The 14,874-nt window shown below is 66.2% G+C and overlaps 1 protein-coding gene across 1 annotated transcript in view; it reads right to left on the bottom strand.

Moving 5' to 3' along the window:
* The window catches only part of ADGRB1 (adhesion G protein-coupled receptor B1), a 70,315-nt gene that overhangs the window by 21,030 nt on the left and 34,411 nt on the right, over nt 1-14,874 (bottom strand). Inside the window, exons 17-18 of the mRNA XM_089898655.1 lie at nt 7,409-7,550; nt 1,199-1,302 (exon numbers count right to left, since the gene is read on the bottom strand). Coding sequence (XP_089754781.1) covers nt 1,199-1,302; nt 7,409-7,550 — 246 coding nt within the window. The remainder of the gene's footprint in view (nt 1-1,198; nt 1,303-7,408; nt 7,551-14,874) is intronic.

Below are 14,874 nucleotides of genomic sequence, written 5' to 3' on the forward strand. Positions count from 1 at the left end.
CCCCACCGTCTCCAGCTCCCCCACCACCACGTTCCCTCTCAGGGTCGCCAACTCCACGGGGTCCTGAACACAGCTCACAGGCAAGGAGGTGTTTGAAGACCGTGGGCCAAAACCTCAGAACCACAGCGGCCTCGGGGGAGGCGCTGGGCCAGGGGGCCAAGCACGCCTCCAGGGGATTCAGGACAGATGGTCTGGGCAGGGGCTGGTGGGAGGGGCACTGGATGTTTCCGGGTCACTGACCCTCTGGTGCCTCTGCCCTTGGGCAGGATGGGGTGGTGGGGGGCAGGAAAGCAGAGGCCACCCCTCCCCCAATGGCCACATCGACCCCTCCTCGCTGGCCTCTGGCTGACATCGTGCTGCCCTTGGAGCTGACACACTGGGAATCTGGCTGGGCCCAGCGGGTGGCTGCTGGGTGGGTGACCTTGGCTTGACCCTCCCTGTCCTACTGTCCCAAACCCCGGCTCCTCCGGGCCCAAAGTGGGACGCTTGGGGGAAGGGAGTCTGTGCACACGTGTCCCTTGCCCCAGGGCTGGTGACCGGCAGCGACGGGGTCGCCCCACACCCCAGGGGCCAACACTGGTCAGACAGCACCCAGGGCACAGGGGTCTGTGAAGAGGCCTTGTGGCCTGGGGGAAGGGGTGTGGGGCAGGCGGCCCAGCAGAGACCCCCATCCTGACACTTGACCCCGGGCTTGGGGAGTGACCCTGCACATCCACATGACGGAACAGACAACAGGCAGGGAAGTCGTGATCTTGGGGTCCCCGTGGTCACGGGGCAGGGTGCTCAGCTGGGGAGTGGGCTCGGGGCGCACCTGCCAGCCCCTGTGAGTGGTGGTGCGGGCCCAGCGCCATGCAGGAGCAGGCAGGCCTGGCATCCCTGGCCTGCACCTGTGCCCCCACCATCAGTGCCACGCAGCCTCCACGGAGCAGCCACCAGGGAGGGCGGGGTGGTGGTGACGACGGAGTGACAGATGCTGCTAACTGGGAAGCTGGGGAGGAAGGATGCTGGGTCCCCGCACCCCACGGCTGCCCTTGATGGGAGAAGGGATGAGACTCGACCCCAGTCAGCCCCTTCCTGGGAAGTGCCTGCAGCGTCCGCTCCCCTCCCCCCCCCCCCGCTCCCCTCCCCCCCCCCCGCTCCGCTCCCCTCCCCGCCCCCCCCGCCCCCCCCGCCCCCCCCCGCCCGCCGGAAGCAGCACCTCCACACGGACGCGTAGATGATGATGAGCATGAGCAGGGTCAGGGACGACACGCCGCAGCCCACGATGAGCGCCACCGACGGCACGATCGCCTTCTCCATGTTCTGGTGGGTTCCGGGGCCGGGGACAGAGAACAGGGTGAGGGGGCCCAGGCAGACATGCAGACTGAGGGTCCTGCAGGCCGTGGGGGGCGCCGGGGGAGCCTTCCCCCTCCACCCCTGCATTCTCCGCAGGCGCCCCTGCCCAGCAGCCCTCGGCTGCCCTCCTGCAGCGCTCTGAGCACCCCCCACGCCAGCACCTTCTGGCCTGGGCTGTCCCCGGCGAGGGGTCTCACCCCCTGCTGAGGGCAGGGTCTTCGTCTGTGCCCCGCCCCGGCCCCACTGGTAGAATGAGTCGCGTGCCCAGCCTGGCAATATGTCCCCCACCAATCCCAGGGAAGGACTCCCCCACCCTGAGTCACAGGTGAGGTCACGGAGGCAGCAGGCCCAGCGCCCCGCCACGGACAGCTCTCCCCGGCTCCGTGGCTCTGCAGTTCCGGCCGCGGGCAGAAGCCACCGCTCTCTGAAAGGGGCCCAGAGCTCCAGCTGCATCTAACGGGGCACTCAGCACCCACCCCTCCAGACCTGGCCCCTCCCTGACAGCCGCTCCACCCACAGCCTGCACCAGGTGCTCATCCACCTCCTCCCTCCAGCGGGCCCCTTCCATCTGGGCTGGGCCTCTGCCCTCCATGCCCCCAGGCCAGCCCCCGGGCTCTTCCCCAAGCAGCAGCCAGTCTCAGAGTCTCCCATGCCACCCCACCACGGCCCAAGTTGTGTCCGAAGGCCCCAAAGGCCACCACGTCTGGCCCTGCCCCCCTTCAGCTCGTGAGACCACCCCCCCGCACGGGGCTGCCCCCTCTTTCCCACTCAGCGCCTGGCTCAGCCATTCCCTATGCCAGGATGCCCTGCCCAGCCGTTGCGTGGCAGTATCTCGGGCCATTCTGGTCTTCACTTGTCCCTTCTCAGAGAGGCCAACGGACCCCACTGCTCCCCACCACGTGGCCCAGTGCAGCCCTAAGCACCGGCTGGTCCTTGCTTACACATCCCTGTGTGCCCCCCGACGTGACCGCGTGAACCACGACCACACCACAGCCCAGTGCCCAGCACACACGGCAGGCGGACCACGTGTGCTTGCTGAGGAATGACCCAGGTCCCTCTGTGTCCAAAACCCAAAGACAAATGGAGGGACTGGAGAGAGCGAGTGCCCACCGCTTCCAGGGCTGGAGATGACGGGAAAGCTCGGCCAGGGGACAAGGGGCTTCTCGTGGGCTTCCTCACCCCAGAGCTGACACCTTCCTGCCCGTCCCAAGTCTAACTTGGCCGACACCCTTCAGACCCCCTGCTGACCCCAGCACGTGGCAAAGCGAGACTCCCACCCACTTCCTAAAGCCACGGTGGCCCTTTCTGCCCTCAGATGGGACCTTCCACCTTCCTTGGGAGCCTAAGTTCCCGGGGCTCCTGCACAGGGCACCCCAGGGCCCACCCCACTTGACACAGCTGCCTCCCCCGCCCCCCACCATGGTGACCGTGCTGTGCTCTCCATCCGAGGCCTGGACTGCCCTTCCCCACACTGGAGGCACCACCTCCCGCCCCCAGGTCCCTCTGCTGTCCCTCTGTCCCAGCCCTGTCCCACGGCTGGGGGTGCCTGTCTGTCCCTGCAGCCCGGTCTCCTCATGTCTGCGAGCCCCCTGTGGCCAGGCCTGGCGTGGACGCTTGGTCAATGTGACTGCCTGGATGAATGGAGACCAGGAAGGCAGAGGCTCCAGGAAAATCGAGAAAGTCGTTCAAGGTCACCCAGGCATCAGCGATCCCTGGGGGCCTGGCCCGGGTGAGGCTCCAGCACAAACTTCTGTGTTTCCATACAGGCAGTTGGAGGGCTCCGGGTTGCGGCCAGCACCCCTGAACTCACCAGGTAACCTCAGAGGCCCGGCCAGCCACGCAAGTCATGGGTGACCGAGTAAGTGGCTCAGGCCTGCTTCGTGGCTGGCTCTGGCCCCGACCTCTGTGGCCATCTGCCTCCATCTGCCCTCATTAGGCCTGGCAGCCGCACGCCCGCCATCTCGCCCACCTGCCCTCCCGTGCCCTCCTCCTCCTCTCCGCCTGGCTCATCCGTCACTCCTGACAGCCCTAGCCCTGCACGTTCTCAACAATGTGGGCAGGAGTGTCAGGGATCTCAAGGTCTTGTTGGGAGGGCTGGACCGGAGACCTCAAGGGTGAGAGACTGGTCCCAATCCACACAGAGATCAGGCAGAAGCAGGCTGGCCTCCTGCTGGAGACTGGCTCCCCAGCCAGGCTCCGAGCCACCCCAGGGCCTTTGCACATGCTGGTCCCGCCACCCAGCGCTCTTCCCCTGACCTTCACACGGCTGGCTCTTCTCTCGGCTTGGCTGTCGCCTCCTCACAGAGGCTCTCGCTGGACATTCAATCTGAGCCAGCCCCTCATCTCTCTGCCCGTCCCCTTGTCTTGAGTCTCTTCAGGGCACCAGACCCTCCCCACCCCCCACCTTTACTTCTTTGTCATTTACGTGGTCGTTGTCAGTTTCCACCACGTGAATTCCCTACCTGCAATCTTCTCCCAACTCTTCCATGTCTCATGTGCCCTAAACACTGATTTCCTTCCTATGGTGCTGTCTTTATCCCGTCTCCGCTCCAACACCACACGTGGCTCACAGCTACCCACGTGAACGAGCCCTACTCCAACATTGCCTGACCCCTGATCCCGGGCACACGCTGAGCCTTGATTCTGGTCAGATTCGTAGCCCAGTTTCGGGCACATCACAGAAGCGACGCCTCCAACAACTACGCCTTACAGACTGTTTACTACACGCCAGGCTGTGTGGATGCTGTAAATACCTCAACAGGTTCAGTCCCCACCAGGCTGAGGCAGGTGGCCTCGCCCCCTCAGATGTGACTCAGAGCAGTTACTCAACCCTCCGTGGTCACAGGCCTGCAGCGGCACAGCCGGGACCTGACACTCCGGCTGCACGCGAGGGGGGGATGGTCTCATCTTCCTCCACTCCATGCCCCCCGGATCTAACCCTTCCCTGGCTCCTGGGGTGTGACCACAGCACCCCTTCTCTTCCGTCCTCTCTGGGGGCCTTGCTCTGGACTCCGGTCCCGAGACCACTCCATACCCCGAGATGCCAGCGGCCTCTGCCCGCTCAGACCGAATCCCCACGCCCCACGCACACACCCAACTCTGCGGGTGGAGACGGGCAGCATCCACCCCCACCCACAGCCCAGCTCTCCGCTGCTACCACCCCACCTGCTGGTGGGTTATTCTGCCCTCACGCCTGCTGGGATCCCTCCAGGACCCAAGCCCACCACCTCCCAGCCACCCAGCTCCCTGGACCTCGGGCTGAAGCTCTAGCTCGCTGGGCCCCGGCCTCGCGGCAGCGCCCGCACCCCCGCCCTGCCTGCCCGCCGAGCTCCACCCGATCTTCCGCTTGCTTCTTGCCTTTCTCCCCGTCCCTGGGGCGACCATCCCTCCTCCCCGCCGAGCCTGCTGGGAACTCCTGCTCACCCCTCAGGGCCCTATTCTACACCTCCTCCTCGTGCCCGTCTCCCAAGCTACCCCTGGAAGGGAGGCTGGTGCTGAGCCCCCAGAGCACCTCCTCTCTCCAGCCTGGGCTTGTCTCCCCTTCAGACCCCGTGCCCCTCGAGGGCCCAGTCGCAGGCACTCAGAGGGGTCGGCACGGCGTGATGGGCTGCAGGCCAGCAGTCTCCCTCTCCCTCTCGGCCCTTGCCCACTCAGCATCTCTGGGGCCAGAGCTGGCTGGGAGAAGAGAGGAAGGTGGCGATGGCTCTGAGAGCAGGTGAGCACAGGCGAGCAACCCAGCACAGGCCAAGCCCCCCCACCCCCCCACGCCCTCCCAGCATGCTCCTCTGAGCCACGCCCAGGCCTTCAGGGGGTCACAGGGTCAGCCAGAGCCCACTACTGTGCCATCGGACAGAGGAGGAAACCGAGGCTCCCCGCGGCCAGGCAGCCTGTCCTTGGTCCCATGGCCAGTGGGTGGCTCTGTGGCCACTGACGGCTCCCGAACCCTCAGACTCAGCTGCCTCTTCTGGGATGTGGGGATGGGGTGCCCCGACCTGCCAGCCTGCGTCTCACCCTCCTGTGCAGATCAGGCTGACACCAGATGCCCCTCTGACTGCAGCTGCCGAGCACCCTGCCAAGCAAAGACTTGAACCCTTCAGAGACCAAAGCTCTGCCTGCCTGTCCTGGCACAGGGCTCCCGTCCTGGCACAGGGCGCCCGTCCTGGCACAGGGCTCCCGTCCTGGCACAGGGCGCCCGTCCGCGCACCCTCAGAGGCCCCGCTACAGGTCAGCTCTTCCGAGAAAGGCCCCCTGGGCATCCCACTCCTCCACCCCCGAGTTCCACCAGCGTCAGCTGCTCACCCCTCACCCAACACGCTCTCCATGCCAGGTGGCCCTGGGCTCAGCCCCCGAGCGGGATGCCACCTCTCGAGGATGCAGTGGCCCTGCCACGCTCCAGGCCCCGTCCAGGAGGGTCCCTGTCAACCGGCGAAGCCCTCGCAGCCGCCCGGAGCAGCATGGGGCCATTTCCGTTTTGCAGGTGAAGAAACCGAGGCTCAGAGAGACTGAAGGCCAGTCTAGGGTCACCGTGTGTAAGGGACAAGCCTGCATTTCAAGATTCGACTGGCACTGACCTCCTACAGGCAAGACCCTGGGTTGGGAGAGGGGATCTGGACAAGCGTCCCGCTCTGGAGCCCCCCCTGCCCCCCAAGGAAGGGCAGCCCCCAAGGCGGGCCCTGCCCTGCTTGGTCCAGCCTCGCAGGGGACCCAGGATGTCCCAGCCCCACTGGTTGCTCCCCTGTGCAGAAAGCCATCTCTTCTGGGGAGCCCCCAGCATGGCCCCGGCTGCTGCCTTCAGGGGCGGGTCCCCAGAATCAGCAACACCGACAGTCCTGTCACAGGGACAGCCTGAGGGGGAGGGCACACTGGGATCTGGGCCAAGACCACAGACCCCTCCAGGAGAGTCACCCCAAGACTCTAAGCAAGCCCCCCACCCCAAGCCTCGATTTCCCTGCCTGTCGATAGAAGGGTTAGTGGCAATGACCTCTAAGGTCCTGTCCAGCTCTGACCCTGCAGGGGATCCTGGCTGACAATATCGCTCTCTCTCCCCACGTCTCAGAGGACAAAGGAGGGGGGCAGACTGTTCTCAGAGAGGCCTGGGACCATCTTCCACATGGAAACTGGGGTTCCATGAGCAGAGAGCTGCGCCATCCCCATCTGATGAGGGCCAGCCACCCCAAACACCCCCAAATCGGTGTCCCACTCCCAGTCCGTCCTCCATATCTGCCGCCTGAGGATACTTCCACACCAGGCCGGGGCCAGGGGGGCTCAATGAGCAAAGACCCCTAACCTTTCCCTCCTCGGGGGGCCTAGTGACCCAGCTGGGGGATCCGGCTTTCCTAGGTCCAGCAAGTGCGGCTTGGCCCTGGGCAAGAGCGCCCACCAGCCCCAGTTGGCCGGCCCCAGCCAGCAAGCTGGCCCCAGATGCTGTCGCCATAGAAACTGGCAGCCCCCACAAGAATCACGAGAACAAAAAGGAGGCCCCTGAGATGATGGGGCCTTCCCGGGGAGGGCTGCCAACCTGGGCCAAGCCCAGCACCCTCTCCACCCCCGGGACCCATACATGGGGACGCAGTTGCCTCCAGAGCCCACGGTCCACTTGGGGTGGGTGGGGAAGGACTCCAAGGAAGGTGGCAGCTCCTCCCCCTCCGTGTCCCAGGCAGGCCAGGAGCCTGCAGCCAGCTGGGGGAAGGAACCCCACTAAGTGAAGGTGTCTACCCGCCTCTGCCAAGCCAAGCCTTCCTCCAGCCCCTAGGGCCGGGGGCCCAGACTGCCCGGCTCCCCTGAGGACCGGCTTCCTCCAGGGTCCTAGGCCCCCAAAGAGATTGGGTGGGGGACTCACTCACCCATCAGTCACTCTTGGGGCCCCGGCCTGGCTCCTCCCAGGTCAGTCCCCAACTCCACATCGCCACCCACTCAGCTCCCACCCGTCCTCTCTAGAGGCCCGGGCCCCGCCGGCCAGGCCACGGGGGGCGGCGGAGCGCAGCCGCCCTTCCCCACGCCGGCCCCGGAAGCCCCCGCCCCGCGCGCCCCCGCCCCGTCCGCCCGCCCGCCGCGCGCCCGGCTGGGGTCTCACCGCGTCGGCGCTGAGCTGGGCTAAGATGGCGAAGGTGGAGAGCCGGTCACAGAGGCAGCGCGTCCGGAGGGCATCGAGGGGCACCGTGCGGCAGCCGCGCCACGACCAGGGCCCGAGCTGCGGGGGGGCGGGGGAGGAGGGTCTGGGGGGCGGGACACACAGGGGGAGGGGAGACAGGGGCGGCGTGAGCGGCTGCCGGCCGCGCCCGGGCCCCGCGTCCCCGGCCCGCGTCCGCACCTGCGCCCGCCGCCGCGCGCGCCCCGCCGGCCCTCGGAGCCCTGCGCCCCATGGCCGCCGCCGAGCCACGGGAGAGCGACTCGCGGGAGCGCGGGCCTGCGGGGCCGGCGGGGTGCCGAGCCCTGGCCCCGCGCCCAGAGAGCGCCCCGCCCCAGCGCCAGGCCGGGAGGGGCGCGTGGGCGCACGTGGAGCCGGGCGCCAGCTGGGGGGCGCGGCAGCCTGCGGTGCGCGCGCGGGCCGGGGCGGGATGAGGGGCGCTTCTGCGCCTCCTCCCCCGTCCCCCGCGTCGCGCTGGTGACCTTGGGACCACCCCGCTCCCACAGCCACCTCCCCCGGCCCCGATCGGCCTTCTCCTCGCTCCCCCCTCCACCCCGGGGGTCGGGGGAGCAGCCTGAGCGTGCCCCCTGCCGTCTGACCCAGGGCCCTCCTGCTGTCTGCCGCTCTGGTGGCTCTGGTTCCCTTGAAACCAGCGCTTGTTAGGGCCTCAGTGCGCCGGACTGAACTACTCTGGGAACCAGTCGCTGTTGATCTAAGTCCCCCACCCCCACGCCGACCCACTTGTCTGGCAGCACCCGCAGAAGGTGCCCATGGAGTGCCCTCCCCAGGGCCCTGGGCCTGCAGGCTGGAGGGCTCCAGGCTGAAGAGTCGAGACTGAAACCGCTGTTCGGGAGCCTCAGCTGGGAGTGGTCTCCTTCTGACCCCAGGGCCGAAAAAGCCCCCTCGGCCCCCAAATAACTCAGACCCGGTGTCTGCCCCGGGACTTTGGGGGGGAAATTCCAGGTCTCTGCGGCAAGGGTCCACCCCCGGCCCGCCCTAGATCCCTCAGCCCCAGCCCCAGAAGGAGGGAGCTGCAAGGGAGCTGCCTTCCAAAGCCTTCAGCCTGTCTCCCCCATCCCAGGCCCTCTGTATGGAAGGCGGGCTGGGGGTGTGCACTCCCAGGGGACCCCTGACCCCCACACACTGAGCGGGCGTCTGCTCAACACCTGGATTTGCAAGCAACCATCCTGGGCTACCTTCTGGCTGTGTCACCTGGGAAGTCAGCTACCGGCCCTAGCTTCAGTTTCCTCATCTCTAAAATGGGGAGGAGACGGTCGGGAGGTTGACGGTGGGACACCGTCAAGGCCCCCCCGCCCCCCAGCCCAGCACCTGCAAGAACGTCTTTAGGAAAGCTTAGGGTCTCAGCTCTGGGCATCCCAGAACCCAGAGCTGCTTCTGTTGAATTTGGGATGTTATACAATCTCCTTTCCGAGCTTCAGGCCCCTGGGGAGAAGGGACACACTCTGGGCCGGCTGGATGCCCTCGAGTCTGCTTTTCTCTCTTCATTTTCCCCCCACGGGGAAGGGCCTGCCCCTGTTTTACAGAGGAGGAGAACTGAGGCCCAAGGTGACAGCTAGGCAGAGGCTAGGCCCTGGCTCCGTGGGGTGCATCAGGGCTCTGTGGCATCCCTCTCACTAGCATTGGCCCCTGAGCCCATGGGGGCCAGGGTTTGGGGGGCCCAAAGCTCATCCATCTTAGGGGCCCTCATAAAGAATGCCACGGGAGGGCCCCCGGAGCTTCCACCTCTTTGGCTCCTGACCACGCCTCCGCCTGAGCCTTCCCACCTTGGCCCACCTGAACCCGTGCTGGCCCCGGGAGGAGCCGAGGTGTGCCTGACTACACAGCACAGCAGTGCCCAGGCAGGGCCAGGGCCAAGGCCACAGCCTTGACCGCAGCCCCTGGGATGGAGGCCAGGGGCTCGGCTGCCTGTGTGGTCCCACCTCCTGGGCCGCCATCCTGCACACCCGGCGTCCCTGGCGTGGAGTGGAGCAGAAGTCAAAAGCTATTAAGGCCCCGGTAGAGACCTCTTCTCCCCTTCCTTCCTCTAGAAAAGAAGACCCCAATGACCACAGAACCAGAAACAAGACCTGGGGGATGGAAGGATCAGGAAAGGGAGTGCGGGGCCCTGGAGAGTCCTGGGAGATCCAGCGTGGTCCCCCCCGCACCCTCAGCGGGGCTTTACCAAGGCCTCACTCAGCTGTGCTGTGCACGTCACACTCCTGTCTCCCCTCATCCCCCAGCACTACGCAGAGTGGGTACAGAGTGCTGAGCCCCAGCTGCCCTTGGTCCCTCCCAGCCCCAGAGCACCCCATTCTCACTCCTGGGGTGCGCGTGCAAGCCACTGACCAGACGCCAAGATGGCCAAGGGAGTGCAGGCCAGGAGTCCCCAAGACCCGGGACGTTCCGGGCAGGACGCTCCGGGCAGGAGGCCTGTGGGCTGTTCCGGCCTGGAGACAGTGCCTCCCTCTCTCTCAGGCTTGTCCACGACATTGGCCACGTGCCCGCTCCTAAGAGCAGGAGTCTGTGGCCGGCCGGTCCTGGGTTCAAATCTCAGCTCTAGTGTTCTCACAGTCCAGCCACGACGCTGCCTCAGCCCTCCTACTCTGAGTGAGCGGGGGGGGGGGGACCCCGAACCCATCTTTTCCGCCTGCTGAAGGCTGCTGGGAGGGTTGGGAAGGGACAGCACCCCAAGGGCCGGGGTGAGGGGAGCCAGGCTGGCTGGGGCCGGTAGGCTGGCAGGTTCCCAGGCAGTGCTGGCGGGTCTGCAGGGCGCCAGGCTGACGGCTGCTGGCCACCTCCTGGGAGAAGTCCAGCCCAGGCTGCGGGTTAGCCCCACAGGACTCCTGCTATGGGCACCAATTAGCTTATCAGCCTCCCAGGGGAGGCGACAACAACGAGGAGCAGGGCCCACCCTGCTAACGGGTTCGGCCAGGGCCTGCCCCTGCAGCCTCAGGCCACGGAGGGCACGAGGAGGCGTCCGCCCCTGGTCCAGAGGACCAACTGCTGGGGCTGGCAGCCTGGGAGGTGGGCAGCTCCTGGGCTCACCCAGACCCTGCAAGACCTCTGCAAGCTCCCTGGCCTTGGCCCCTCCCCACTCCATGGTCCCCCTGGCTCTGGCAGGCCATTGACACGCGACACAGGGACAGGGACCCTCTCGTTGTCCCCTCCCCCACCTCACCTCAACATTAATAGCTTCCTGTGCATTTTATCATTTAATCTTTGCAATAATCCTCAACTCAGCTGTGTAGATAGAGAAACTGAGGCTCAGAGAAGTGGTATGATTGCCCGAGGCCACGCAGCAAGACAGCAGGAGGACCAGGATTCCAGTTTTTTATCTGTCTGACCAACCTACAAGGCCTACAGTATTTGAGCCACTGAACTCTGCGGAGCAAATCTGAAAGGGACCCTCAAGGATGGCCCAAGGCCCAGACCAGGCGGAGGGGGGGCCTGCCTAAGGCCCATCCCACACCAGGGCAAAGCTCGGTCAATGGAGCTTTCCCAGACCATTAGCTGTGCTTTCTGTGTTGCGCTGGGCATCAGTTGAGGGCTGGCTGGAGCAGGACGGGTGGGCGGTGGTCCCTGACCGGTGGACCCTCGCTTGCATCTTAGGCACACCCTGAACTGGGAAAGGTCAGGGGACCCTCAGCCCTCTTTCTTCAACAAAACCTCTAGGACGTATCCTCTTATACCCACAACATCTGGAAGTTCTTCACCACGTCTGACCGCGATCCCTCCTGCTGCAGGTGATACCTGTTACCATCTCTGCAGCACAGGCAGGCTGTCCCCTCCTCACACACACTCCCACATGTGGGAGACCATCGGTCGCCTCTTGACTGAGCTTCAGAAACTTGGAATATCTGGGGCACAGAGCCACGCCCCCCTCCCAGGCCCAGGCCCGAGGAATCTGGGTCAGTGACACCCACCTGCGCCTCCCCACCCCCAGGTCCAGGGCGAGAGAAGAAGCTGGAGCCGGGGCCCCTGCCAGCACGAGGAGGGCGGGAGTCCCTCCCTGCCTGAGTTGACGGGAGGTTGCAGGGGGCCCTGGGCCCCTCAGATCAGAGCTCCCAGAGAAAGGCTGTGCCTCCCCCATCGACCAGGGCCCCCAGGAAGGTCCAGCCATCACCCACCCCTCTGCAGGCCACCAGTTCCTCACCACAGGCTCCTCCCACCCTGCTCCTAGCAGAGCCCCCGAGTCACCAAACCCAAGGGACAATTTCCCGTCCCTTTTGCTCCACTTCTGAGCTCTCAGCTGGCATCCCTCCACATGGGCCCCCACTGTGCGTCCTGACCCTGAGCTGAGACCTGAGTTTCCTCTGCCGCCCCCGACCCCTTGGACGCCTTGGGGTCAGTCAGTCCTGAATACACGGTGCATCCTCCCTCCACCACCACGCCACCCTCACCCACCCACCTCGCTCCCTGGGCAGCTGCCCCCTGCTCCGGCCTCCCCGGCCCCAAGTGCTCCTTGAGAAAGTGTTAGGCCAGTCACCGCCACGGTGAGCGCGGCCCCTCCGGTGGCTGTCCGTGCCCTGCACACCGGCCAGCTGGGCCCGGCCTGGACGGCTCCGCCTCCACGGCCACAGCCACGGGCCAGCGCCCTGGCTCTCACGGCGAGGCCGTCCCTGACCCGTGGCCTCCATCCGTGGGTCCTGCCGCCTCGGCCCGGTTCTCCCACCACGTGTGATGGCCTGATGCTCCCACCTGCATCCTCCTCTGGGAGGGCAGGACTGGGGCCTGGCTGGCTCACCCCGCTGCCCGCACCCCAGTGGGGTCGGAGTGCTCAGCCAGGACTTGCTATGGGTGGACAAGCAAGGCCCCTCTTTACCGCTCCAACTTGGCGGCCGCCTCCAGGACCCTCCCTCCCTCCTTCCTTCTCATACCTACAGACCCATCTGCAACTGACCTTCCTTGCAAGAGGCACTGAGAGTCTCACTTCTGCCCCCCACGCTGTGGCTACCACCCTGGTGGGACCCACCACTGCCAGTCTCCGCCCTGCGCTCCACCGCCTGTCCCCGCGCCACCATTTGAAATATCCCAGGACGCGCCATCCTCTGCTCAAGACCTCCCCCCGGCTCCCTCCTCACTCAGGGACCCACAGCCTCTGGGGACTGGCCACCCCCTCCCTGAGCCTCCCCGCTCTCCCCCTTGAGCCTCCCCTCCAGCCACACTCAGACCGCGAAGCCCAGCTCCCCGCAACTCGCGCCCGGTGCAGACCCGCCTCACCCAGCGCCTGTGCCAGAGCCACAGCCGTATCCTGGTGCCCAGGTGAGTGGTTCAGAGCAGGCAGCCGGGCCCCTGCCCCGCTCAGGAGACCCCGCAGGAGACCTCCCCTGGGGCCCAGGCTGGGTGGGGGCCAGGGCATGTCGGAGGCCCTGGGAGGAGGCTCGGCCTATGGTACCACTCCGTCCCGGTCCCTGCCGTGCCCGGACGTGCTCGTCCATCCCCGCCCCGGGAGGAGGAACTGGGGGCCTGAGGCCTGTTCCCACCTCTGGGCCAATTCCCTACCGGCCACTCAGAGCTGAGCTGCCTCCCCTATGAAGTGGGCATAAATCCTCCCCCCACATGCTGTCCAGGGAGACCACAGGGACACAATGCCCAGCACAGGCCCCGGCACACTCGTGGGACATCGGGGGACAGTAACAGAGGGTGCGTGGAGAGCCCCCCGCCGGCCCGCTGAGCCAGGGCCTCCGCTGCATTCAGGATGCCTCCTGTCGGCCCACGAAGCAGGTGCTATCATGGGACTGTGTGCATCAGGGGCCCCTGGGGTTTGATGGGCTAATTCACACTGGAGTGTGAGTGACTCACAGGTGTCCCCCCACACAGCAGAGAGAAGCCAGAGTGGGCACAGCTCACCCCAATGAGGGAACAGGGAGTGGGCAAGGTGTCTCTGCAGGCAGGGGCTTCTAGGAGCCCCTGAAAACTCCTCAGACTGGCTGTTGTGCTCCCCAAACCATGCATTCCAGGCACAAGCCCTGCTGAATCACACGTCACACATCCAGGGTGCCTACCTCCCACCTCCACCTACTGACCTCTGACCCACAGACCAAGCCTTGTGCTGAGCCTCCTCTTCCAGGGAGCCTGCCTGGATAAGCCGTGAGTTCCTGAGTGCTGCACCTGGCTCCTCCAACAGGTCCTACCCTGCTGCCGTGCTGGGGCTCCCTTCTTGGGTCCTACCTCACCCAGCGGCTGGAGCTCATCATGACTCCCAAGCACCCCCTCACCCCCACTATCCCAGCCCTGGCAGCCCTGCCTCCTTGCGCCAGCCCAGAGGAACCACCGGTGACTCAGAACACAGGCGCCCTCTCCTGCCTCCAGGCCTTGATCTTGACCAGTCCCTCTGACCACACACCCGCCTGCCCCCTGGCTGACTCAGCCTCGTCCTTCGGGGCTCCCCCGGGGCATTGCCATCTCCAGGAAGTCTCCTCAACCTCCTGCTCTGTGCCCAACCCCCTGAGCTGAGACCTGAGTTTCCTCTGCTGCCCCCGACCCCTTGGACGCCTTGGGGTCAGTCCTGAATACACGGTGCATCCTCCCTCCACCACCACGCCACCCTCACCCACCCACCTCGCTCCCTGGGCAGCCAGAGTGGGCACAGCTCACCCCAAGGTGAGCTGGTCACTGGCCTGTGAGAACCCCCAGGGCAAGCCCAGGTCAGCTCCATCCCTTCTTGGCTCAGGGCCCGGGGGGCAATGCTTGTGGCCCTGGGGACCCTGGGGGATGGATATCTATCTGCCTGACCTGGGTCTTGCTGAGTGCATCGCCAGGTGAGACCCACGCCCCCGCAGGCCTGCGTCCCTGCGCATGTGGGGCTGGCTCTCGCGGCACTGACAGTGTCTCAGGCTGGCTCAGCATCCGTGGGGCTGTGACCAGGGCCTCCAGGGCTTCTCACGTTCCCCACGATGCCACGATGCCAATCTCCTGGCTCCCACCTGGCACCAGCCACGCTCTGAGTCAGGGCTTCCGGCCGCAGGCCTGCCCCCAGGCTAGAAACCTGGCCATCCTCAGGGCTCAGTGGCTCTTCGCCTGACCCACCCCACCCACCTGGGCAAGGCCACTGGGGCCCCTGGAGAGGCTGGGACCCTGAGCTCTCCAGCCTCGCAAGGAAGTCGTCTGGCCTGGGAGGGCCAGGGTCCCGCTAAACCCCAGCCTACCTGCCAACTCCTCCCATCTCAGAGCCCTGCACCCCAGGAACCCTCCCTGAGCCCTTTGCCCCTCACTCAGACCTTCGCCTGGTGCACCTCTGGCCCAGCTCTGTCCAGCCTGTCACTTACCCCTACCAGCTGAGGGGCCTGTGCCTCGACACCCCACCCCCTCACGCTCCAGCCGCCGGTGCAGCTGCGGGTCAGGCTGGTCCATCGCTCATTCATTCAGCTAGCGCCCCGCCCGCCTGCTCAGGCCCCGCGCTGGGCACCACC

The sequence above is a fragment of the Delphinapterus leucas genome, chromosome 17 (genome assembly GCF_059928025.1).
Source record: "Delphinapterus leucas isolate spDelLeu-1000000601 "Yukka" chromosome 17, BTC_Dleu_Yukka2, whole genome shotgun sequence".
Lineage (NCBI taxonomy): Eukaryota > Metazoa > Chordata > Mammalia > Artiodactyla > Monodontidae > Delphinapterus > Delphinapterus leucas.